At 40.4% G+C, this 27,450-nt stretch overlaps 1 protein-coding gene across 4 annotated transcripts in view; it reads right to left on the bottom strand.

Annotated features, from left to right (window-relative positions):
* The window catches only part of SGCG (sarcoglycan gamma), a 146,983-nt gene that overhangs the window by 71,288 nt on the left and 48,245 nt on the right, over nt 1–27,450 (bottom strand). For all 4 annotated transcript variants that reach the window (XM_049646719.1, XM_049646717.1, XM_049646718.1 and 1 more), the window contains exon 2: nt 27,166–27,360. In XM_049646719.1, the coding sequence (XP_049502676.1) occupies nt 27,166–27,360 (195 nt within the window). The remainder of the gene's footprint in view (nt 1–27,165; nt 27,361–27,450) is intronic.

Here is a 27,450-nt window from a genome sequence, read left to right as displayed (position 1 = left end):
GACAAAAAAGTAATGCACATCCCAGCCTCTGAAGCAGCTTATTTATATAATCACATCGCAAAAGGTGATTGTTCTTTGTCATGTGTCATTTCCTCCTCTGGCTTTTTCATTCATTGAAAAATGAGGAAATTGACATGAGATGACCTCAGCCCACATTCTATGGTTTTAACAAAATGAATTACAAACCTCTACAAACAATCCATCACTATTCAATGTCTGAAAACAAAACAATATGCCTATTTTCGTTTTTTTTTTTTTTTAACTCAGGTATGTTGAGCTACAACTCACAAATAATAAAATTCACCTTTTTTAGTGAATATTTTTGCCAGGTTTCACAATCAAAGTACAACACACCAACACCGTGAAGGTACACAACAGTTCTGGAGACGATAAACAATGCCCCCCCCTGCAGTCACAGCCAACCCCCACTCCTTGGCAACCACTGCTTTCTGTTGCAATAGTCTTGCCCTTCCCAGAATGTCATCTAAATGGAATCATACAGTATGTAGCCTTTTCAGACTGCCTTCTTTCCCTAGGATAAAGCGTCTGGCAGTCATCCATGCTTTTGTGTGTGTCAGGAGTTTGTTTCTTTTTAGAGAGGCAGACTATTCCACTGGAGAATATTCCACGGTTTGTTTATACATGTGTCAGTTGAAAGACATTTAGCTTGCTCTGATGATTACGAATAAAGGGCTTCTGTGCGCACATAGTGGTCATTTCTGATGAGCAAACGCCTGGGGATTTGCTGCGTTGTATGGTAGGTTTATGGTTAACCTTATAAGAAACAAGAAACCGCCAAACTGTTCAGTTTTCCAAGACGGTTGTACCATTTTGCATTCCCATAAGCAATATATGAGTATTCTGGTTGCACTGTATTCTTGTCAGCACTTAGTACTGTCAGTACTTTTTTTCATTCTAATAGGAGCGTGATGGTATCATATTGTGGTTTTAATTTGTATTTTCCTAATGACTAATGATAGTAAGTGTTTTTCAGTGGGCTTTTTACTATCCACATCTTTGTCAATATGTAATTTGCAAATATTCTTACCAAGTTTGTGTTTTTTTATTCCTTGACTGGTGTCTTTTGCAGAGCAAAAGTTTTCAATTTTCAAGAAGTTTAATTTATCACTTTTCTCTTATGATTATGCTTTTGATATTTTATGTGACAACTTTCCCTAAACCAAGGACATATTTTCTCCTATGTTTTCTTCTAGAATTTTTATAGTTTTAGATTACACATTTAGGTCTCTGACCAGTTTTTAGTTAACTTTTGTGTATGGTGTGGGGCGTACATGAAGATTATTTTGCATATGGGTGGATATTCAATTATTCCAGCACCATACGGTGATAATTGTATCCCTTCTCTACTGAATTACTTTTGTACTTTTGTCAAAAATTAACCACATGTGGTTGTATTTCTGGATTGTCTATTCTGTTCTGTTGACCTATGTGTCTGTACTTACTATACTGTATTGATTACTCTAACCCTACCGTCAGGTTTGAAATCACCCAGTGGGAGTTCAAAATTATTTTGGCAATTCGAATAATTTAAAAAAATCTTTATTATGATAAAGTATACTTAATAACATTCACCATTTTAGCCATCTTTAATTGCATAGTACAGTGGTATTAAGTACCTTCATATCGTTGCACAATCACCACCATCCTTCTCCATAATTTTTTCATCTTTTCCAACTGAAACTCTGTACCCATTAAACCCAGCTCCCTATTCCCCACCCCCCCCCAGCCCCTGGTAACTCCTATTCTACTTCTTGATTCTATAAATCTTATTATTCTATGTGCCTAAAGTAAGTGGAATCATATACATTTTTTGTCTTTCTTTCTAACTTTATCCTAGCATTTTGCCTTTAAATATAAGTTTTAGAATCAGCTTATCTATTCTACAAAAAGTTCTGCTGGGTTTTTGACTAGAAATGTATTGAATATAAGAATGAATTTGGGAAGAACTAACATCTTAAAAATATTGAGTCTTCCAATGTTCGAACACTAATTCCCCATTGAATCATAAAAATTTCTTTCATCATTGTTTTGTAGTTCTCAGCATATAAATCTTATTCATATTTTGCTTGATTTTTACATAAATACTTCATGTGTCTTGGTGCCATTATAAATGATATTATTTTTATCTCACACCAGCTTCTATTTAGTCAGTACTGTTCTGGCTTATCCTTTTTCCTTCTTTTATTTTCAAACTCTCTCATTTTTTTCTTTTATGTCTCTTGTAAGGACATTATAGATGATCTTTTAAAAAACACAACTTGAAAATCTTTATTAATAGTAGAGTTTAATGTTCATAGTCATTTAAATTAATGAAATATTCTGATGGATTTATACTATCTTATTTTTCTCTAAGAAAAGTCACTCTGGTTATTGAGTACTATCTCCCATGACCTGACAATCATCGGGCCCCTTGAGCTCTGACACCCATAGCAAAGCCCTGTAAGAACACTGTGGTTTTAAGAACACAAAAGGTGTACGATTCCATTAAGGCCAAGTGTTCTTGTTAAATAAAATGCCCCAGCTGGGTGAAGAGGGTTTCTATGAAGAGGCGTGACCGAGCATTGGATGTCAGGTCCCAGAAGGGTGAATGGAACCCCTCAGTGGCGAAGCTCCCCCGGGGAAGGGTGTCCAGCTCAAGTGCAATGGGGAGAGGGTGGTGGCAGAGGTAGGAGGGTGGAAACATGCAAGGGATTGAGTTTATAAGTAGATGAAAGAGCAAGGGAGCTAAGTTCCTCGTTGTCACGGAAGGGAGGTACAAATACAAAAAGAGAGAAAACCAGGTTCATCCCCATATTGTTGCACTGAAGTTAAACATTTGTATGAACCCATGGTGTTCCACATGTAGATGGATAGGTAGAGAAATAAATGTTCATATAAAGGTGTGTGTGTGTGTGTGCGTGTGTGTGTGTGTGTGCATCTGCATGCGTGCACGCGGGTGTTAGTTACATGTCCTCTGAGTGGGTCTGGGCTAGCAGCACACTGACAGCAATGAGCGCGTCTGACACTTGAATCTCAGGTTCTAAATACCATTCCACACTAAGAGGGATTAGAGCTCCTTGGAGAGACAGCTAATTTCAGGGCCAGAGTAAGCAAAGAGCATGATGAGCCTGGAAGATCCTGTGCGGGTAGACAAGAAAGGGCACAGAGAATACTGAGGATAGACCAAAAGGCAGAAAAGCCGGCTAAAAGGGGCTCCCAGAGGCCAAATCAGACTGAATATAAGCACTGAAAGAAATGGCAGCAATGGATTATGAGAACCCACTGAATAGAATTAGAAATCATGAGTCCATACAGACATGTAAAAATAAACAAATGAATGGAAGGGTTGACGAAAACAGTATCTTTACATAGTTTAAACCTATCTCCTTACCCAATAGTTGTACTTGCAAATGGGAAAACAGTAATTTTACAGGGAAGAAGCCTGGCCCTTTAATCAAGTGCTTAAAGTGATGGGCCAAGTAAAACATTCGTCGTGCTGATGCAAGTCCTGAATTCCAGAGGGTTGAACAGAGGGTTCCCAGAGTTGGGGAAGGATGAGGGTAGGAGAGGATAGTGCGTGAGCAGAACCTCAGAGCCTTTGAGTGCAAGAGATGAGCAGTGGGGAGGCGAGGGTTTCCTATGGTGACCAACATCGATGGGGATGAAAGGGAGTTGGGCCTCATCTGCAGCGCACTGGAGGCCGATGGCGGAGGGAAATCCGGGAAGGGGAGGGGCATTAAGAGGTGAGTGCCTGCTGCTCCCCACTGACTCCTGTTTATGAGGAGAGGGTCTGGAGCCGTGTGGCCATAGGCTCTGGGCACCAGGTCCGTTCTTGACCCTTGAGGTGGAACAGACTTGCTCTGGATCCCTCAGTCTCTCCTGACTCTTGCTGATGGCGTTGTGGTTCCCTCACTTCTACTCCCTTGTATCATAGGAGTGGCGGCACGCTCTTTCGGCATCCGTGTGTTTGCTCATGGAGTTGACGAATAACTTTCTTATTTTAATTTATACAGCTAATTCTTACTAATCCCACGTTTCAGTTCTCCCTGTCCACGACACCCTGTGCATAGCTCTGTAGTAGCACTTATATCATTACTAATATAAGAGCCTGTTTGTTTCTGCACAAAATATTGGTTATTCCTCCGAGAGGTAGAGTATAATCTTCTGCCCATGAATCTGGGCTACCAGCAGTTATGACATCAAAAGAAGTCTTGAGGCTTCTGCTCAGGCCTACTGGAATACTTCGGAAGTCCTGACTAGTCTTACCATGTAAGAAGTCCAGGGACCTTGAGATCACATGCTGGGGAGACCAAGGGCAGACTCTCCAGTTGTCAGTTTCAGCTGAGCCCAGCTTTCCAGCCATCCCTGCACTGGCACCAGATATGTGAATGAAGTCATCCCAAACCCTCCAAACCAGCCCTAATACCAGCTAATTATATCTGAGTGACCTCAATTGACATGGGGGGTGGTGGCGGGCAGAATTGCCTCGCTGAGCCCTGCCCCATTTTCTGACTTACAAAATCAAGAGTTATGATAAAATAGCTTTTGTTTTAAGCCATTTGTTTTTAGACTAACATGTTTTGTAGCAACAGATTAGCCAGGATACTTCTTGTGAGCAGGGATGAACCACAACTATTCTCAACTCTTCGTTTAATATCTGATGCACAAAAGTGCTCAGCACGTGGTTGTTGAGCTGTTAAACGATCCGTGTCCAGAAAAACATCAGTTAAGCTGATAAAGCTCGATGTCACTTAGATCCTACATTGCACCACACTGTCAGTTTCATGTGTATGGGACATCTCATCTCTGGCTTTCCTTCCTTTGGTGCATCAGCTGCTGTCAATCATAATGTGACTGTACCGTGACTCATTCATTGTTTTGGCAAAAATCAACCAAGTGCCAGATTTTGACTCTGTTCTGCTCCCACCACTCGTTCAGAGTGGGCTCAACACTTCTGGGCAATAGCAGGGGGCAGGGAGAGCAGTCCCTGCAGGATGATGCCTTGGTTAAATCCTTAGGCAATTTACACAGAACGCCAGAAGGGTGAATGAACTCTCAGTGCAAAGCCCCTTCCATGTAACAAGAACAGTGTCATGACTCAAATTCTTCCCATCCATGACTTTAACCTTTACCTGTGGCACAAACCCTTCCCCACTTTTCATCTTCCCAAAGCTGGAGCTCACAGATGGGGTGCTGCTCTGGCCCTTAATCATCATTTTCTTAGTTGCAAGCTTAGCATTCCCAGCTTGAACTCAAGTAGAACACGATCTAGTTAACTTTCCCTGGAACCCTAAATTCATCTGGTCAATTTCCTATTGTTGTTGGCTTTCTTCGTTCTGGAGGTCAAAAACTGCAAAATATTTGATAGTTCTGCAGGCTTCTCGGATTTCCTCTCATCTCTTAAAGTTAAATGAACCTACATATCCTTTTGAATTTACTACATCAATTTGGTTTCACATAACTACCTTTGATAACTTTCCCTTCTTGTAGGAAATAGATTACCCTCCGCTTTCCTTCTCCGATCAGCACTGCCCCATTCAACATTTTCTAAAGGCCAGCTGGGTATGGTAAGGAAACGCTTGGGGTTTTCTTCCTTCCTCTGTAGGAAAAACTCAGTTCTCCCCTACTATGTCTTTCCTTCCTGTTGAGGATCCTGTTCCTCACATAGACACTTCATTTCTGACATTTCTGGTCACCAAATAAATGTGTGGAAGTTTCCCCCACAACTATAAATCCTCAGATCCCAGCCGAGTGTCCAAGAATTCAATTCAATTCAGACATATCTTCCCAGAGACATCACCAAATTCCACAGACTAAGGGCTCAGTCCCACCCAACCGCTTTTAGATGCCAGTCATAAGCCAAGATTATCACCTGTGCTTCTGACCAACCAGCTCTTTATTGGAGGTTCCAATGGTCCCCTCCTTGGGTTTGATTAAATTGCTAAAACAGGTCACAAAACTCAAGGAAACACTTATAATTACCAGTATATTAAAAAATATGGTATAGGACACAGATATACAGCCAGACGAAGAGCTATATAGGGCATGGTCTGGGAAAATCCCACGTGCAGGGACCTTTGGATTTGTCTCCATGGAGTTGGGGTATATCACTCTCCTGGTGTGGACATGTTTGCTAATCTAGAAGCTCCCCTTATCCCTTATGACTGGGATTTATGGAGGGCTTCCTTAGGTAGGCATGATCAATCATTTCCAGCCTCTCTCCTTTCTTTGGAGAATGGGGTGTAAGGCTGAAAACTCCAAAGAAACTGGACTACCTTCTCCCACCATACACAAAAATAAATTTAAAATGGATTAACAACCTAAATGTGAGATCTGAAACCACAAAAATCCTAGAAGAGAGCACAAGCAGTAACGTCTCCGACATTGGCCATGGCAACATTTCTAGATATGTCTCCTAAGGCAAGGAAAATAAAGTAAAAAATAAACTACTGGGACTGCACCTAAATAAAAAAAAAACCACTTCTGCACGGAGAGGGAAACAATCAACAAGACTAAAAGGCAACCTGCTGAATGGGAGAAGATATTTTCAAATGACATATCCAATAAAGAGTTAGTATCCACAATATATAAAGAACTGATACAACTCAACACCCAAAAAACAAATAACCCAACTTAAAAAAGGGCAGAAGATATGGACAGACATTTCTCCAAAGAAGACATCCAGATGGTCAACAGACACATGAAAGGATGCTCAACAGCACTCACCTTGAAGGAAATACAAATCAAAACTATAATGAGATACCACCTTACACTTGTCAGAGTGGCTAAAATAAAAAACACAAGAAACAACAAGTGTTGGTAAGGATGTGGATAAAAAGGAACTTACTTTCACTGCTGATAGTTTGCTGAATGCAAACTGGGGCAGCCACTGTGGAAAATGGTATGGAGATTCCTTAAAACATTAAAAATAGAACTACCCTAGGATCTAGTAATCATACTACTGGGTATTTACCCCCAAAATGCAAAAGCACTAATTCAAAGTGATTCATGAACCCCTATGTTTACAGCAGCATTATTTACAATAGCCAAATTATGGAAGCAGCCCAAGTGTCCATCGATAGATGAATGGATAAAAGAGATGTGGTATGTATATACAATGGAATATTATTCAGCCACAAAAATAGAGAAATCTTGCCACTTGCAATAATACAAATGGAGTGAGAGAGTGTGATGCTAAGTGAAATAAGTCAGATAAAGACAAATACCATATGATTTCATTCATATGTGGAATTTCAAAACTAAAACAATGAGCCAGTGTAAAAACAGAGAGAGACACACACACACAAACCAAGAAACATTCTCTTGACTATGGAGAACAAACTGATGGTTACTAGAGGGAAGGTGGGTTCTGAGATGGGTGAAATAGATGATAGGGATTAAGGAGTGCACTTCTGTGATAAACGCTGGGGGATGTATGGAATTTTTGAATCACCATATTGTACACCTGAAACTAATACAACACTGTGTGTTAACTGTATTGGAATTAAAATTTTAAAAAATAAGATAAGACCTGTAACTTTCTGGATGTCCTTTATCAAGTTGATTTGTAACTCTTGATGTAAAAAACATTTGTAACTCTGCACCCAATGTTCCTTCCCTAGAGCACTCTCTTCTTTGTAAAGATTGTGCATCCCAGGCAGCTGTCTTTAACTTGGGCTGTAATAAAACTCTTTTATTTCTTAAAAAAACAATAGACTGTTAGAACTATGAGCGTTTCATATAAGCCTTATGGTAACCAAAGCCAAAACCTATAGATTCACAAAAGATAAAGGGAAAAGAACATAAGCAGAACACTATGTAAAAATCATCAAATCACAAAGGAAGGAAACAAGACTTGAAGAAGGGAACCAAGGCATTACAAAACAACCAGAAAACAATCAACAAAATGACAGTCATAAGTTCATACCTACCAAAAATTACTTGAAATGTAAATGGACTAAATTTTCCACTCAAAAGACGCAGGGTGGCTAGATAACACAATAAAACCAAACAAGAGTCAACTACATGCTGCCTATAAGAGACTGATTTCATCTCTACAGACACATATAGACTGAAAGTGATGGAAAAAGATATTCCATGAAAATGGAAACCAACAGGAATCAAGGGTAGCTGTTCTTATATCAGAAAAAACAGACTATAAACCAAGGACTATAGCAAGAGTTGAAGAAGGTCATTATAGAATGCTAAGAGGGTCAATTCATCAAGAGAATGTAACACCAGAAAATATGCACCCAACATTTGAGTATAAGAACTGAAGGGAGAAATAGAGAGGAATACAGTAATAGCAGGAAACTTCAATATTCCACTTTCAACAATGGATACATCACTCAGACAGAAAATCACTAAGGAAACAGTGTGGTTAAACTGTACGTCAGACCAGATAAACATTCAGCCCAACAGCAGCAGATTATACATTATTCTCATGTGGTATACAATGACAATGGAATATTATTTAGCCTTAAAAAAAGAGGGCAATCCTGTCTTTTGTGACAACCTGGATGAACACGGAGGGTCTTATGCCAGGTGAAATGGTCATACAGAGAAAGGCAAATACTGCATAGTATAACTGTATGTGAAACCTAAAGAGCGGGGAAATCAAATTCATGGAAACAGATAGAAAAGTGGTTGCCGGGGGCTGGGGGTAGGGTGGGGTGGGGTGGGGAGAAGTAGGAAAAGGTTGGTAAAAAGGTACAAACATTCAGTTAAAAGACCTGAATGGAGTCTCAGGGTCTATTGTGTAACAACATGGCGACTATAGCTGATACCACTGTTTTGGGTAGTTTAAGTTTGCCTATAGAGTAGAACTTATTCTCCCTCACACACAAAAGGTGAATATGGGAGGTGATGGATGTGTGAACTCCCTGAGGGAAGTCCTTTCACAGTGTGTGTGTCTATCATATCATCATGTGGTACGCTTCAAATCTCTTTCAGTTTTGTCAACTCTACTTCAGTAAAGCTGAAAAAATTATAGAAAACGTCAAGAGGCAGTGGCAAGCAGTGGATGTGGAGGCTCTGGAACTCTCACGTCCTGGTGGGAGTTGGCGCAATCCGTCCTAAACGCTGGCAGCTTCCATTAAAGCTGAATGTACCCACAATGCATGAGTCACATTCTGTCAGAGTCCACATTCAATTCCCACTGCCTTCAGTCCCACTCGGTCTTTGGCCCATGACAATGTGGCTTCCACCATCACCGTTCTACTGAAATTGCTCTCCCCAATAACCTTGTTATTAAAAAATCCAACGCCCCTTCTCAATTCTCATTCTACTGGAAAACTCTGTAGCATTTGGGACTGTTGGCCAATCCATAATTCTTCGCACTCTACCTTCCCTTGAGGCTTCGGGCAGTTTGGTTTATCTTTTGGCTTCGACTGTTCCTTTGGCACTTTTTCTCAACAATGTCCTCCTAGGCTTTTTTGTGAAATGCCCGCGTTTCTTGGAGTTGCGTCCTTGGCACCATGTAGATACTGAATATATGTTAAACCCTCACACACATCCTCTTACACGTGAGTACCCCTCCTAAGTGTTCTCCAGATAATTTCTTAAAACACTAACCTAACGTTTACTCTCCCTCTTTAAAAACTGGGGTACACAATACCACACAAGTGACCTACGGGCATACAAGGCTCTTATACATGGTCCCTATTTCTACAGGTTTATCTCCTGCCCTTCTCCTTCGAACCTTACATCTCCATGACAATACACTTCTCACTCAACAATCTTTCTTCATCCTTGTATTGCATCCCCAAACTATCGAAGCCCTGTTGAAGCTTTTCTGATCTCCTCAGGCCACCATAACTCCTTCTTCTGGATTTCTACAAAAGTTTGATCACATCTCTCATAGAAACCTTAATCCCATTATGTTACATGTATCTAGACCTCTACTGCACTGAGAGTTTTGTAAACCCGGCCTGTATCGTGGGGGCTGGCACCCTACACACAGCAGGACCCAACAGTGGGTTCACTGATTGGCCTTTGCAACCGCGAGATCCATGACACCTTACGTTAGCGGCTCCGCATACATTTAAAAAACGAACAGGTTGATAATTGGTATTACTTCAGAATTCGCACCTTTAGGATGACCCATGGTGTGTAGCAAGGAATTTGGCATTTGGGGGGATGTTGTGGTGATTTTAAAGTTTTCAACCTTGTTGTGCTTTCATAAACTTCATGCCGACAGTTGAGAGGTGACATAAAATCAAACTGAGGCTCCTTTAATTATTCTCATAACTATTATTTGTTTACCTCAGGTTTTTGGGTTTTTTTCAATCACTTCTGGGAGTTCTCTACGCAACTTTTCTATCTTGCTAGGCCGCTAGTAAAAACTTTAGGCATCAAATAAATGTAAGTTTTTCTAGTTCATAAGGATTTTTTTCCCTTAGAAACAGGAAGAATTATTTCATGAATGAATGTTTACAGTTTTTTTTTTATCTGACTATATTCTAAAGCGCTGCAACAGATCAAGGACAGACATAAATTTATTCTTCAGTGCTATGATTTGTATACAATTTTCTCTCAATTTTATCGTGATCCTGATTTTTCATATTGTGCGCAAGGGGTTCCTAGAATTTAATGAGAAATTAAAGTGAGCATATTTTGTGTAAAGATGGCCTTGGGGAATAGTCTCAGAATAATCAGTGATTGTCTTGTCTATTTTCAAATACCCATAAAGAGACTCATTTCTCAATGCTTTATATCTTAGGAAGTTTTGATGTTTATTTCTTCTAAACCATGCAGAAGACTGGATAATGAATTTTCATTTTGGCTCAGCATAAGAAAGGATAAAGTTTGGTCAAGTTGATCAGCTGACTCGTCAACAGCAAAACTTTGAGAGTCTCTAGAAATATATATAGAAACCAGTTCTGGGTATACTTCATTTAATGAAATTGATGTTTCCCAGCAACTTGCTATAGAAGCAAATTTAATTTCAACTGAATTATACCTTCTATTGACTTCCAAAACAAGTTAAAAATATATCCTCTCCTAGAAGAAAAATCCTTTTAATATTATTACAGTTATACAAAAGCAAAAACCCCCGGAAAAAAACTTATTTGCTAGTAAAGTTGTCTTCTGATGAAAAATGGATAATTTCATTTTGACATTAAAAGCAATCCAAGGAATGATCCAAACTACAAAATGCCACCTAATAAAAACCTACAAAGGAAAATATACAATATACAAATACTCTGGCAGTACAACATACATATTCTTTTGGCTCATAATTTTCCCACTATATCACTGCAAAACTTAAATGCAGGGTAGTTTCCCTAAGTTTTCCATAGACTCACGAAGCAATGCACCTTCCCCCCATCAACTTACATTATTCAAATGTATTGGCATATTTGTACAATAGAGGCAGCACAGAATCTTTCACAAGGAAATAAAGACAAATAGGTATGATATGCTCTACCTTTGTTTAAGCAGCAAAGTTATCCCAGTGTATGACAAAATATTGGTTACTGCCTGACAATGATTTTGAAGTTAGTAGGATGTATTTGCGTTTACCACCCTTTCCCATCAAACAAGTTTTAATTTTTTATCAGTTTATATATTTATCAGTTTATACTTATCAGTTATCAGTTTTTATATTTATCAGCTTATCAGTTTATCAATTTATAATTATTAACGTCACAAAGAAGTTACATAATTTTTAATGTTTTAATTTATTACTTTACATTATTACATTAAAATTATGGAGCTTACTTGTATTTCAGAAACATTTTAATTAAGCATAAGTTTTAGAAAAGTGAGATTATAATTGTACTGAATTTACGAACTTATATTCTGTCTCTAAAATCTCTTTGTGTTCCATGGGTCTTTTTGGTGTTTATGAGCCACATGATTTGGATGTTTTTTTTTTTAATGTTTATTGACTTTTGAGATAGAACGAGAGCGCGAGCAGGCGAAGGGCAGAGAGAGGATCTGAAGCGGATTCCGTGCTGACAGCAGAGAGCCTGATGTGGGGCTCGAACTCACAGAGCTGCGAGATCATCACCTGAGCGGAAGTCGGACGCTTAACCGACGGAGCCACCCAGGTGCCAGATCATTCTAGTTTCATGGAATGTTTTGGTTTTTGCTAGAGCAAGCTTTCCCTTGTTATTCTTTGTCATGAATAAAGCTAATATGAAGTCTTTTCATCCAGCTGTGCAGACCCTTTTCCTCAGGGTTCCTTTCGGGACTGTCGGGAAAGTATATTCCCGCAAATTGAGAGTCTTGCGGATTTGCGTAATTATTGCAATATGAAGTGTGATTCTTCTAGTTCGTTTTCTAACTAGTTTGGACTAAAATACGAGTGGGTGTTAGACACTACATTTTGTACCTCATTTTATTACTCAACATATCAAACTTTCGTATTTGTTTGGGGGGTTTTGCATTTAATTCTTCTGGATTTTATAAGACAACATGGTAATTATTTCCAGTAATTCTTTTCCCTCAAATCATCTGCTGCTTAACTATTTCAATGCCTTATTTAACAGACTGCCTTGCTGTACTGACAATATTTCAAAAAAATAAAAGGGTAGCATACAGTAATACACTTCTCTCGTTTTTGGCTTCAACAGAAATGCCTCTAGGGTTTCAGTATCAAGTATGTTTCTGGCTGCTGGTTCGGGTAAATATTCGCTATCATGTTAGGGGAAGTATGCCGTTCAACTATTTCTTTTTATTACCGCCATCTACGATAGCCCATGTGTGTGGTGCAGTGAAAAAAGGGCGGATTTCAAATGAAATGAAATGGATGCAAATTCTAATTCTTATTTTCTTCACCCGGTGATCTCAGACAATTTTTAAATTTCTGACACTTCAAGTTAAGGAACACCTATGTTTACGGAGCGGTGCCTCGCATGTGGTGGCAGTAGACAAGGTATTAGGAACAAAATACATAGACTGGCTTCTTTTCTACCTCGTAGAGTTAATAAAGCGACCCAGGGAAGGAAACAGGAGAGAAGCCACCGTAAGAGCAGAGCAGTTTGAGAGACAAGAAGAAAATGAAGGAACATCAAAGAGCCAAGAATGATTGGATGGTGTGTTCACTGAGTAGCATAGATAACACCACTGTAAACATGAGAAAAGATCAGCGTGGTACTTTGTAAAGACGACACACAACTTCATGGAGAATTTTGTATCTGCAGGCTCTATGTTTGAAATTATTCACCATATACTGCAAAGACAAAAATAATCAGGTCATAGTGCTAAGGACACCTGGAAAGTTAAAAGGAAGGAGGAATGACTTTGCCCTCTTATCTATATGTGAAAACAATAAGTTTATCATAATGAAAATTGGGTCCTAAAACATTGTCAAAAGAACCAATAAACAGGTAGAGGAAGCATATAGCTCTAAAGCAGATTCTCTTCATAGCTGCCTATTATATGATAAAGGAAGCATTACGCAAATATACCAAGCTATATCTAGATAGTTCCGTTAGGGTCCCTCTCTCTCTCCGCTTCTCTCCCCTCATGCTTTGTCTATCTCAAAAATAAATAAATGTTAAAAGGTTTTTTAAAAATCGGGGGCACCTAGGTGGCTCATTTGGTTGAGCATCCGACATCGGCTCAGGTCATGATCTCGCGGTTCGTGAGCTCGAGCCCCGCGTCGGGCTCTGTGCTGACAGCTCAGGGCCTGGAGCCTGCTTCGGATTCTGTGTCTCCCTCTCTCTCTGCCCTTGCCCCGCTCATGCTTTGTCTCTCTCTGTCTCTCAAAAATAAATAAATGTTAACAATTTTTTTACATAGTTCTGTTAGGAGTAATTTCTTGTTTCTTTCTCAAGTCTTCTTTCTTTCAAAACTGCATACAAAATTCACAAACATTAAAAGTAATAAAAGTTGTCAAAAGCAAAAAACAGATCATTCTATAAATGGTGTTCATAAAACTGGGTGTTTGGGGAGAGAAATCCAGTTAAAACTGCTCATATCAGGAATACTCTGAATGGTAGTTCCTTAATTTGCTACTTGGAAAAGGTGGCATTATACAGAGACGTTATATATGGATATGTTTATAATGCTGTATACACTTGAAAGTGCTTTATATGTTCTAAAGCACTACACAAAGTTATTTATCATCCTAATCATCATCGTTTTCTACTATCCTGGCATTAAAACCAGATTTCCAGAATATCTGAATGTGCTTCTCCATATATTACCAGTAGTGTGGGAATACTCAGACCAGGTAATTCAAGCAGTATAGATTTGGGGATTAAAGTCAGAGTACCAGGCTGGCCAACAGGAGGAGTCTACATTAAATCAATCAGTCCATATTGTTTTATACAACTCACAGCTGGGAAGTGTCCTAGAGATCAGATGCTTTTGCTACTACTCACCTGGACATTTGGAAACGAAGAGAAGTCAATGTTATACCACCACACTGACATCGCAGAGAATTTGGGGAAACAACTTTAAGGACACACATTATTTATCCAAGTGCGTTTGCAAAGAAATCGAGAATTTGTGAGCGAATGTCATGGTCCACTCAGTATCAGAGTCTATGAACAAAATACATAATAGATGAGCAAATTTTTGATTCGTAGTTTTGCATCCATCCACCCATCTGCAAATCCTATAGTAATTTTGTGTAATCAACCTAGTACTGAATTTGTGCCGTTTTTTTCTTGGTCATTGCTAATTTCATACACATGTGCGAAAATTATCTTTCATTTCTTCTCGTTTTTTAGGAGCATCAAGTATTTACTGGGTACGTAAATTCTGTACAAGGCACTGTGATACTGGGGATTAAAATAAAACAGAACAAAAACCTCTACTGGCCCCTCAGAAAGTTTCTCTGACATGAAAAAATATACCAGTAGTACAGACAACTTTGAGAGTTCAGAACGAGGCATGATTAATAGAGAAACTGGAGACTATTTCTCGGAGCGTGTGGGACTCAATCTGGGCCAAGACAGAAAGATAAGAAAGACTCAAGTTCACTTTTAAAGGGCTCTTAATGGAATGGCAATAATGAACTTTGTCATAGAAAGATTGCTATGGAGGAGGACGCTGAAAAGTCTCCTATTAATTCTTAAGACACAGTAGATAAATGGTCCCCCTCCCTGTGTCTCATTTTTTTTTTTTTTTTGAGTATGGTCATCCTTGAAATTCTGTTATCTCAAACTCTGTAGACAGAATATCTGAAATTGGTCGGACTTTCACATTTGACAGTCACATACAGTTCAAGCATTATGGCTCTATCGCAATGGTGACTACTGACCACACAGACCTTTGTTTCAGTGATGGTTTTAACCCCCTGCTCTTTGTACTAATATCAACCACATCATCCATGCTCAGACCCATATTTGACCAATGGAATGATAATATTGTCTGAGTGTGACTTTCCCCATATTTTTACAGCGAGAAGTTTAACGGGATGACATTTATTTTGTGCTCAACACAGAATAAAGTAAAAAACACTTTGGCCAAAGGATTTCATAATTTTGTGCCACATTTAAACCAAGCATTTAAGTATAATAAATAGCAAACAACTGAAAATAGAACTACCCTACGACCCAGCAATTGCACTACTAGGAATTTATCCAAAGGACACAGCAGTGTTGATCCATAGGGGCACATGCACCCCAGTGTTTACAGCAGCACTATCAACAATAGCCAAATTATGGAAAGAGCCCAAATGTCCACCAACTGATGAATGGATAAAGAGGATGTGGTTTAGGGGTCCCTGGGTGGCTCAGTCGGTTGAGCGTCCAACTTTGGCTCAGGTCATGATCTCATGGTTTGTGAGCTCGAGCCCCGCGTCAGGCTCTGTGCTGATGGCTCAGAGCCTGGAGCCGGCTTCGGATTCTGTGTCTATTCTCTCTCTGCCCCTCCCCTCCTTGCTCTCTGTCTCTCTCTCAAAAATAATAAATATTAAAATTTAAAAAAGAGATTTATATATACAATGGAATACTATCTGGCAATGAGAAAGCATGAAATCTCGCCATTTGTAACAACGTGGATGGAACCGGAGGGTATTATGCTAAGTGAAATTAGGCAGGCAAAAAAGACAGAGATCATATGTTTTCACTCATATGCGGAATTTGAGAAACTTAATGAAGACCATGGGGGAGGGGAAGGGGAAAAAATAGTTTCAAATGGAGAGGGAGGCAAACCACAGGAGACCCTTAAATACAAAAAAACAAACTAAGGTTTGATGGGGGGTGGGGGAGAGGGGAAAGTGGGTGAGGAGGGCACTTGTTGGGATGAGCACTGGGCGCTGTTTGTAAGCGATGAATCATGGGAATCTACCCCCAAAGCCAAGAGCACACCGTATACATTGTATGTCAGCTGACTTGACAATAAATTATATTGAAACACACACACACACACACACACACACACACACACACACTCGCAAACAGTACTGTGTGTGTGTGCACCATCAGAAAATCACAGATGAACATAATCCTAATTAAAACCAAGATTCTTATCCAGTCTGGCTCCTAAGCTAATGTTCTTTCCATCTTCCAGTACTGGTAAAAATTGGGCTTTTGTTCTTTTTTAAACAAGTAACACTTCAAGAAGTGAGTGAGACTAGGTTGGTTTATTAATTACAAGATATTCTCTTCATTAGCATTCATGAGAAAAAACAAACTATTTGCCCAAAGGCACGATCAGTCTTACATCATTAGTGGAAAAGGGAAGCATGTGGATCCATTTGCATCTCGAGCACATTCACTGTGCTGGAATGCCCCCCATGACGGGAACGTGGATGTGGTGCCCGGGGTAAGCGGATGACTGACTGCCACCAGGCGTGGCAAGAACCTAAGGCTTGTGAGACTGGGTGCTTTTGCTTTCTTTATTTCCCCATCGTTAAAATATGCTTGAGTCACTCATGGAAAAATTAGAATAAAAAGGAAAACTGAAGGAATGTCCTTGAGATTAAAATGAAAACTACAGTGCTATGCATATCTCTAGACGCCGGTGACAATGGGATTTGTGTCACTGTGGTATCAGTGAAATTCCTGTGTAGTTGGACCAGCTCTAGGTGTATCTCCCTCCCCTCCACCCCGGCTCACTAATAGCTTGTCTTCTTAGAAAGAAAATGCCATTAAGTTAGTACGCGTTCTTACTGTCTGTGACCTCTGGATCAATCCCACGGGATTATGACTAAGACACAAATCAAACATTTCAATTTGCTTTTTAGACTGGTAAGCACCGATGTCGTGTAATTCTTCTTAGAGAGCTATAAATAATTTGAGAAAATGTCAAGGTGCTGCTTGAAAACGCCACCGCGTCATGGTTTTCTTTTAATCCGAATTTCCGTTGGTGTGAAAAATGAGTGGGAAAGAGGGAGGCGGTGTTAGGAGCCAATATGGGCTCCCTGACGATGGAATGACCAGGAGGCCAGGCTCCGGAAGGCAGGGATGGAAACAGGAGGCCGCCTGCTCTCGCCCCACGAGCACGGGTCTCTGTAAAGGCAGGTGGGAGTCAGAGGGTAAAACTCTGTGAGGTGGAGGGAGATGTCCAGCATGGTAGACAGGCACAGCGAAGAAGTGGGAATCTCTTCCACGATCTACGGGCCAGATGAGACGTCACTGCCTTCACCCTTACACCTGCTGTCTTCCTGTGGGCAGAGACCACACTGCTTTTGGCAAACAAAGGGCCAGGCTGAGCACAACGTCACCTGCAGACCTGGTAGGCCCCGGGGGACCTGTGGGTGCCTGCCCCCTCCCCCCAGTGATTTCCGTGGGCAAAGTCTTGTCACTGAACAGAGGCATCTTAAAATATACTGTCGTGACAATAAATTTCATATATTAAAAAAAATGAAAATAAAAATAAATTAATTAAAAAATATATATACTGTCGTATCAGTAACTGAACATATGATAGAAATTCTTTTTTCCACTCAGACTGCAGTAAGTAAGATATATATTTTAAACACTTATTTATGTTTAGAGAGAGAGAGAAAGCAAGCATGCACAGGGCAGGGGCAGAGAGAGAGAGAGGGAGAGAGAATCCCTAACGCTGCCTGCACAGAGCCCGACATGGGGCTTGATCTTATAACCTTGGGATCGTGACCTGAGCCAAAACCAAGGGTCAGACGCTGAACTGACTGAGCCACCCAGGTGCCCAGTAAGATATTTTTAAATAAAATCTCTGCCCAATTCTAATGAAACATTTGTCAAATATTGAAATACTCTAGCAGAAAGTATTTTCGGACAAGCAACTTTTGTTTTGACTGAACTTGATCTCTTCGATAAATGAGCAAGGCCTGACACAGATAAGAATTCTTTCCATCTCAACAGCTTATGCGTCATCTTTTCTTTTTGAATGAATTCTATTTGATAAACGCTATTCGACGTATTTGCTAGTAAGACCAGGGCTGAGATACGGGTAATGAGTCGACTGCTCTTTAGACAAAGTGCGATTTCTTGCTCTGCATGATCTCATTCAGGCGTATTCCTCCTTTTGTTTTCATTCCATCAGTTAAGGAACAGAATGCTTCTACATTACGACACATCTCAGCATCAACCATTAAGAATGACAGGATATAGGAAACAACATGAAATCTGGACAAATGACACCACGTAAGTAACACTGTATTACCTGAAAGTAATCTGAACTCTAGATGACCGTAAGGTAATGTGTTCCCAAACCTGGTCTACAACCTGGACTCGGGTCCCTGGAAGAACCCTGGGCCCCACTCTAGACGCCATTAACCAGCATCTTTTGGGAAGTGGCTTCACAAGATCTATTTCTAGTAACCTTTCCAGGAACTGTCATGCACACTGAGCGGGACAGCCCTCATTCCCGTGTGATGTTACCCTCCAGCCTCCTCCCTAATCTGCACTTTAGCAACCGGATTATCCTGCTCTTCGATCGCCTTTGCCTATTCTGGGTTGCCTTGGCTCCTTCTCTATTCCCTTGCTAAAAATACAGAACGACAATTTAATTGAAGGAAATAAGGAAAATACTCTCATTCAGTCATTCAATTAGTTATGTATTCAAGGACTATTTAGGGAGCATTGATTTTATGCTAGGGGCTAGATGTTGAGTCTACTGGGCTTAACGGACACGATCCTAGTGGGTGAGAAGACATTAAACCATAGAAAGGTATACAAATTCAAATTACGATGTGTGCTATGACGGGGGAAACAAATCGGAGTCCTAGAAAATAGAAGGATAGGAGGACCCTGTCTTAGCCTGTGGATGGGGATGGTCAAGGAGCATCCCTTTGAGCTGAGTCCCAGTCAACATCCCTTTGAGCTGAGACTCTGTGTGTGTGTGTGTGTGTGTGTGTGTGTGCGCGTGTCGCTGCTCTAGGTAGAGGGAATAACGTGTGCAGAAGCACTGAGTCGAAAGAGAACTATCCGCAGAATTTTAAGAGCTAATGTGGTTTTGGGCCCAATGGGAAGGGAATCCACTCATTGATTTTCCATAACAGGACTGGATGTACACAATGGAGTCATCTCCTCATCTCAGACGGCTCCAGACAGAGCTTTTAAAACAGCTGAAGAGGCAGGCCGGGGTAACCAGGGTCAGGGATCACCAGGTCTCCAAGGTGGCTGGATGGGCTCCCCTTTCCTGCACATTTCTGGTCCCCCAATTTCTAACTTACATCCTGACTGATTTCCCCTCTCTGGCAGTCTGAAAAGTCAACATTGGGCCACTGAAGTGGGGTACACAGGAGGGCCCTGCCATCAGAGAAACACTTTGGCCCCTCTCTGCACCCCAGGCCAGGAGGAGCGCCCTGCAGGGCTGGTGAGTTGGGAGAAGAAGTCCACTGGCTCTGCTCCTCTGTCCCTGAGGATCTACCTGCCCTGAGACTTCCAGTTTGCTGTCCGTACAGTAAGGCAGATCGGAAGTGTGGCACAGTGGTCAGGTCCCTGCCCTTGGAGGGTTGTCTGAAGTTTCCCATGCTATCTGTGACTTGCTGGGTAACTCCTCTAATTCTGAGGGACAAGATGTTTGGGCAGGTCCAAACTGTACCCTCCACTTGGCTTTTATCAGGAATACAGATGTTATTTTGAGCTGTCCCTACCTGACTCCTTTTTCTCCTTTTCACTGGTTCTGAACTTGGCTGGGAAAAAAGTGGTATTTCCTGGGTCCCCTAAGATCCCACTAGGGCTCCTTGGGACACGGTGTGAGGACCCCAAATCCAAGGACACCATCTTCATAGTACTTATTACCTTCTAACTGGGTGCAGAAGACCTCTGACGACCTGGCTTAGGTGTTCCTGATTTTCATGGAAACTGGTATTTGTTAAGTACGCCTATCGTTGAAATCACCAAAATAAAATATATAATGGTGTAGTCAAAGTCATATTCATAGGGTGATTGTGAGGATGAACTGAGTTAATGGGAATAAATGGACTGTGCAATCTGTGTGCATCAGCTAGGAGTTATTAAAATAAAAAAGAGACTCTTAAATATAAGCTCTTTTCATGATAATAATATACCAATACATATATTCAGTGATTTCCTCGATTATAATGAAATAATCAATCTATCCTAATAATGCATATAAGAACATTTTTGTTATTAAAGTGAAAAACTGAGGATACATAATAAAATATTTTCAAAAAGAAATAAATTTACTTGCTGAATAAAGAATTTCTCACATAGTAAATGGTTAAAAGGCACAGTATTAGATTAGGCTCAAATATTCTTATCTTTTTCTTATGTCCTCAGTTACTTAAGATATATCAATGTCCAGCAACACAAAGAGTCAAAAATTAAATATGTCTTCAATAAGAAGTGGTTACAAATATAAATCATCAAGAAAATTCATTTAGGTACTTTTAGAGTTTTCTCTCGGTTTTCTTTCTGGTTGTCAATATCTAGCAAAAGAGAAATGAAACACTCTGAATCGTGGATAACACTGTATTCACTGTCTACTGCTATGTAACAAACTATCGGGAATGTAGCAGCTTAAAACACTGTGTGTTTCTTCTGTCTCAGTTTCCCTGGGTCAGGATTCTGGGCGCTGCTCAGGGTCTCGCACAATCGCGGCTGAGGGATCAGCTAGGCGGGGTTCCTTTCTGGACTTGGGGTTCCCCTCCAAGCTGTGGGGTTGTTGGTAGCATTCAGTTCCTTGCAGGAGAGGGAACAAGGTCTCCATGCTGCCAGGGGCCACTCTCAGCCCCTAGTGGCTGCCCCTCCTCCTCGCCACGGGGCCCCTCACAGACCCTCTCAACATGCCAGCTCAGGCCTTCAAGGCCAGCGGGAGAATCTCTCACGAGAGGGCTGTCTTTTAAGGCCATTTACCTGATTGAGTCAGGCCTCCCCAGGATAATGTCTCTCCTCACTAACTCAAAATCACTGATTTGGGCCATTAATCGTATCTGCAAAGTGCCTTCACCTTTGCTACATAATGTGACTTAATTCCACCACTTCTGCCATATTCAATTGAAATCACAGGTCCTAGAAGCAAATCACAGGTCCTGCCCACGGTCAAGGGGAGGGGATTATACAGAACACGACACCAGGGCTGGAGGTCATGGGAGCCTTCTTACAATTCTGCCCACCACAAGCATAAACCAGGTAGTTTGAAAAAAAAAAAAAAAAAGATATTTAACCATATAAAGCCATGGTAGGGATTGTCTTCATTAGCTTTTCATACATAATCGAACACAGTCTAGATTGCCATGGAGCCGGTGTGCCATGTTCAACATTCACTACCCATCCAAAGCAAGGAAAGCAAGATCACGAGTCTTGATCCGCCAAAATGAGACAATAGTACTTATTGAAAATCCACGAGGAAAGCACCTGAGAAAGCATCATCAAAGTTTACATCAGGAAGGACTTAGGTATCATCCAGTATTCATCAAGTATTTTAGAGATGAAGAAAACAAGTCATTGAGAGAACAACGTATTCAAGTTTTCATATGCAGTGAGCACCGGTAAATTTTCTTCAGATTTTAAGAGTTTATAAAATGCCATAGTTAACAAATGGAGGCGTTAGAAAATATCACTAAAGGGACGCCTGAGTGGCTCAGTTAAGCATCCAGACTTCGGTTCAGGTCATGATGTAACGGTTTGTGAGTTCGAGCCCCGCGTCGGGCTCTGTGTTGACAGCTCGGAGCCTGGAGCCTGCTTTGGATTCTGTGTCTCCCCCTCTCTCTCTGTCCCTCCCCTGCTCACTCTCTGTCTCTGTCTCTCAAAAATCAACCTTAAAAATTTTTTTTAAAGAAAAAGTTCTTTTAGACATGACTCCCAAAGCAAGGGAAACAAAAGCAAAACTATTGGGACTTCATCAAAATAAGGGGTTAATATCCAAGGTATGTAAACAACTTATGCAACTCAACACTGAAAAACAAACAATCCGATCACAAAATGGGCAGAAGAGACGAGCAGACGTTTTTCTAAAGAAGACATCCAGATGGCCGACAGACACATGAAAAGATGCTCAACGTCACTCCTCAGCAGGGAAATACAAATCAAAACCACAGTGAGATACTACCTCACACCTATCAGAGTGGCTAAAATTAACAACTCAGGAAACAGCAGATGTTGGCGAGGGTGTGGAAAAAGGGGAACCCTTTTGCGCTGTTGGTGGGAATGCAAAATCGTGCAGCCCCTGTGGAAAACAGTATGGAGTTTCCTCAAAAAATTGGAAACAGAACCACCATACGATCTAGCAATTCCAGTACTGGGTGTTCACCCAAAGAAAAGGAAAACGCTAATCTGAAAAGGTATATGTGCCCCTACATTCATTGCAGCATTATTTATAATAGTCAAGATATGGAAGCAGCCCAAGGGTCCACTGATGGATGAAAGAGCAAAGAAGATGTGGTACATACAAGGGAATATTATTCAGCATAAAAAAGAACGGGACCTTGTCATTTGCAACAACATGGATGAATCCAGAGGGTATCACGCTAAGTGAAATAAGTCAGTCAGAGAAAGACAAATACCATACAGTATCACGCATACGTGCAATTTAAGAAACAAAACAAACGAACAAAGAAAAACAGAAACTAACCGAAAACTAGGCTCTTAACTACAGAGAACAAACAGACGGTTACCGGAGGGGAGGTGGGCAGGGGGATGGATGTAATGGAGGAACGGGATCCAGAACACACTCAATGCGATGAGCACTGCGTAATGTGTATAACTGTTGAGTCTGCAAAGGGCCTTACAGGTTACTTACAGGTTACTATATTGTAATCTGAAACTAATATAACACAGTATGTTACTTATACTGGAATTAAAAAAATAATAATTAAATAATAATTTTTAAAAAACACAAAAAACTGTCACCTACCAACCTGGAGAAGCCTGCCTCTTTCTTTGGTCTCCCCCTGCCTTCGTGTTTGGGGGCCAATTTCAGATTCACCCGGGTAGCTCCTGAGAGGGTCAAGAACCAATATAGAACTGTAAGCTTAATTCTGATATTCAATACTACAATTCTGCTCTGATTGTTTATATCCTTTTTTACCCCCAAATAAAAAGTACCTAAAGAAATTTAACTTTCAGGGTTAGTGTGTTTTTTTTTTTTCTTTTTAAGCTTGGATTCTTTCATCTTATCTTGTTAAAATTACATTCATTGAATGCACTAAAATATTTTCTACACAAATAAATAAATAACCATAAAGGTTTAAAAAAATCCATGCGGGTCATTAAAAATTAAAGATGCCTTGTTTTGACATACTTACTGATAAGACTCATGGATGTCATCTTATAACCATGCACACTAGAACTAAAACTAATATTGTATATTAGTTTTATGGAAAGAAAGTATAAAAAGGAAAAACGGAATTAGCCACTTTATTGCACTGATTTCTTTTAATGTCCACATTCCTAACTGATTTAGTTATGATCGTGGCCAACACAAAATATTCTAGAACCTTTATGGTTAGCATCAGTTGCTACAATGTCCTAATATTACTTTATATTCAACAGATGTCATACGTGGCAATTATGTAAAATTCTCCTACACGAAGTTACAGTGCTAAGAGTGGAACTCATTGGTGAGATACTCATGATCTGGGGTCTTTGTGATGCGTGTCGGGCACATAAAGGCTGTTAAAGGCTTGGTTTCACGGAGTTCAGATTAGTTCCCTTGTCAACACTTAACTTCTGTTTGATGTCTCGATATTCTTTGACATCCTTGTGTTTTCACTTTGTAATGTTTTACTTGTCTTCCCCCATAATTTGATCTTGGCATTTTTAAATATATTACCCATAGTTGATTTTACTGTTTTCTATAGAGAAATATTAAAGTATGAAGAGTGGACAAGGGGACTGGAATGATCGTATGTGTAAGATAATAAACCTTCCATTGCTACCCACTGGGGATCTAAGCAGAGAAAAGTCTTCTAAACTTTGCTAATTTGGGAAGTTATGGTTTTCAGTCTATCGAGACTAATGACTGTGTAGGTGACTGCATTCAGGTAGAGAATTAGAAACTAGCTGTTGCATGTTAAAAATTCTATAGTTTTCTGCAAATGTTGAGAGCTCTAGCTGATTTTATCATTTTGGTGCCAAAGCTCATGAAAGGGTTCTTTTATAGTCCTGTTACTTCCTTGGCATGTATGTATTCAAAGAAGGATATTAGTTTACAGATGAATAAAATAAAAACAAAACTGCAATCTTCTATACAGAGAAATCTTTCAAACTAGGAAAAAAATGAAAGGATAAATTAACTTATAGTATGTAGGGAGTATTTCCAAAGCAAGGGATTAAGCTCACCCACAGATGAGAACTATATCATTTACAGCATCTCACTTTGAGGAGAATGACCTAAAGTCTACCCATCGTCTTTCGGTCAAACCCTGGCACTTTCTGCAGAATAATCTTTTTGTGCATCTTGCCTTTCGATCCATGAACGTGTGTTTGTTCACCTTATTTTGTTGAAAGGCAGCACTGAAGCACCCTGAATTAGCAACAGGTTCCTGAATGTCGAAGAAAATGCCATGCGTGCTGACCGTATCTCGCGAGAAAGTGCGGGCTAGGAACAGGGGCAGCAATGGCAAGGAAACATTTGCTGGTCTCTGGGGTTAGCCATCCTAACTCGAAGTGGACTCAGCTGCTGGCACAATTTGGGTTAATGTAATCAAAATCTATAACGCCCAAAACTTGTTTTCAGTGCTACAATATAAGGCAAGAGCACAAAGTAGATACACTGTCACTTTACATTCACATACAGTCTATAAAATTAATTCACACACATTTCTAATATAATGCACAACTTTATTCATTCAGGATATATTTACTGAGTGCTAAGCATGTGCCAAGATGATTGACAGAACTCACGGTCCCTGATGCCAAGGGACTATTAAAATCTGGCCTCCCTAGTAAATTTTCTCTCCACATTCCGCATAACTGAAGGGCGCACTGCATGTGAGTGGAGGGCCCTCTAGTCAGGAGGCATCCGAGAGATCCCACAGTTTATCATCTGAGGACTCCAACCTCAGCTAACTGTCCCCAAAATATTAAAATAAAAAATTTAAATTTAGAGGGGGTCCTGGCTGGCTCAGTCGGTTAAGCATCTGACTTCGGCTCAGGTCTTGATCTCATGGTTCGTGAGTTGGAGCCCCGCGTCGGGCTCTGGGCTGACAGCTTGGAGCCTGGAGCCTGCTTCGGATTCTGTGTCTCCCTCTCTCTCTGCCTCTCCCCCTACTCGTGCTCTGTCTCTCTCTTTCTCTCTCAAAAACAAACATTAAAAAATTTAATTTATAGATAAAATGAAGATGATGTACGACACATTAATAAAGGTGTCCAATGGAACAAAATACTATTGTGATAGCGTAAAAATATTGTTTTTGTAAATTTTAAAGAAGAAATGACTACTTCTGTTTGGCTAATTTAAATATATTTAGGTATTTTTAATAGTTAAATATAATTTATAATAACAATGTATAATGTTTATATTAAATAACATATTTTAAGGCATTTAAAAAAATTTTTTTTAATGTTTATTTATTTTTGAGACAGAGAGAGACAGAGCATGAACGGGGGAGGGTCAGAGAGAGGGAGACACAGAATCCGAAACGGGCTCCAGGCTCTGAGCGGTCAGCACAGAGCCCGACGCGGGGCTCGAACTCACGGACCGCGAGATCATGACCTGAGCCGAAGTCAGACGCTCAACCGACTGAGCCACCCAGGCACCCCTTAAGGCATATTTTGATTGGGTTGGTATATTACTTCTTTGAATACATGAAAATGTAAATATTTATTTAAGTCAACGAAATAAATAATGTGCCTACTGGCCACAGAGCAGTGGCAGGAAGGAAATACTTGCCTAGAAAGAGAAAGAGAGTCGTCAGTGGAAGGCATTTCACACTGCAAGCTACAACGACTGTTCTTGGAGAGAGTCCTTGCCTGGATCACACCTTCAAGATGCATGCGAGGAACAGATTCACCTACAGGTGACGGTCATTGCGGTATTTTTGTCACCATGACTATCTAGCAAAAATTGGATATTCTATATTAAATGAATATTTTTTCAAAAAGTACACAGAAATATCATCAGAGCATACAACATTACCCAACAATCTAGAAAACATCAGGATGTGTAAACTTGAATCTGAATTCCTTAGGACTGCTGGTATTTCATCTACTAAATGTGTTGCTAAGTGTTGAAGCATGAAGCTGTGCATGAATTTATTAATTTATTGTATTTTAAAGTAAAGTTTTTTTAAACAAATGAGAAGGTAGCATCTGGATGGTTATTATTTATGGATTAATGAGATTAGGAAAACAGGATTCATAAAATTTTACAAATTATTGAATAATCATTACGCAATTTTGACTCAAACCCAAGATTGGCACAATTTTCTCACGTGTAGACATAATGACTAATAAAAAAAAAATTGCAACAGAAAAACAAAAAACCCAACACACTATAGTTCATAGTGAAATTAAGAAAACGTAGAGTATGGGGGCGCCTGGGCGGCTCAGTGGGTTCAGCATCCCACTTCGGCTCAGGTCGCGATCTCATGGTTCGTGAGCCGGTGCCCCAAACGGGGCTGGCTGCTGTCAGCGCTGAGCCCACTTCGAATCCTGTGTCCCCCCTTCTCTGTCCCTCTCCCGCTTGCGCTCTCTCAAACATAAACATTAAAGAAAGAAAAGTACGAGTATTTTGCCGCGAGACCATCCTGATCCAGACAGAAACAAACATCAAGGACACTAAAGGAGGCTTCTACCAATACAATATGGATAAAGTGATCCAACAAACAGAAGAAGAACATGCTTGCCAGGAAAGGAAGACGATACTTACTGGGGAAAACCACATCACTTTCAGAATCCAAATCGTGAGAGCAAAATTCACAAGGAGGATGATGAGTAAAAGGAGAACAAATAAGTAGAGGCAGCGTTTTCTCCAGCCATAAATGCCAATTTTGTAGACACACGGGTTCTCTGGCCTCTGCACGTGGGTGCCTTCTGTGGCTGTAGTGTACTGTTCACGGACCATCTGCCATGTCGTAGGGGGAAGGTGGGAGATGGGACGGCGGGGGGAGAGGGAGACAGACAGAGAAGGAGAGAGAGAAAGGGAGAGAAGGAG

This window comes from Panthera uncia (genome assembly GCF_023721935.1).
Source record: "Panthera uncia isolate 11264 chromosome A1 unlocalized genomic scaffold, Puncia_PCG_1.0 HiC_scaffold_16, whole genome shotgun sequence".
In the NCBI taxonomy this organism is placed as follows: Eukaryota; Metazoa; Chordata; class Mammalia; order Carnivora; family Felidae; genus Panthera; species Panthera uncia.
This window is presented reverse-complemented; position numbering and strand designations above follow the sequence as displayed.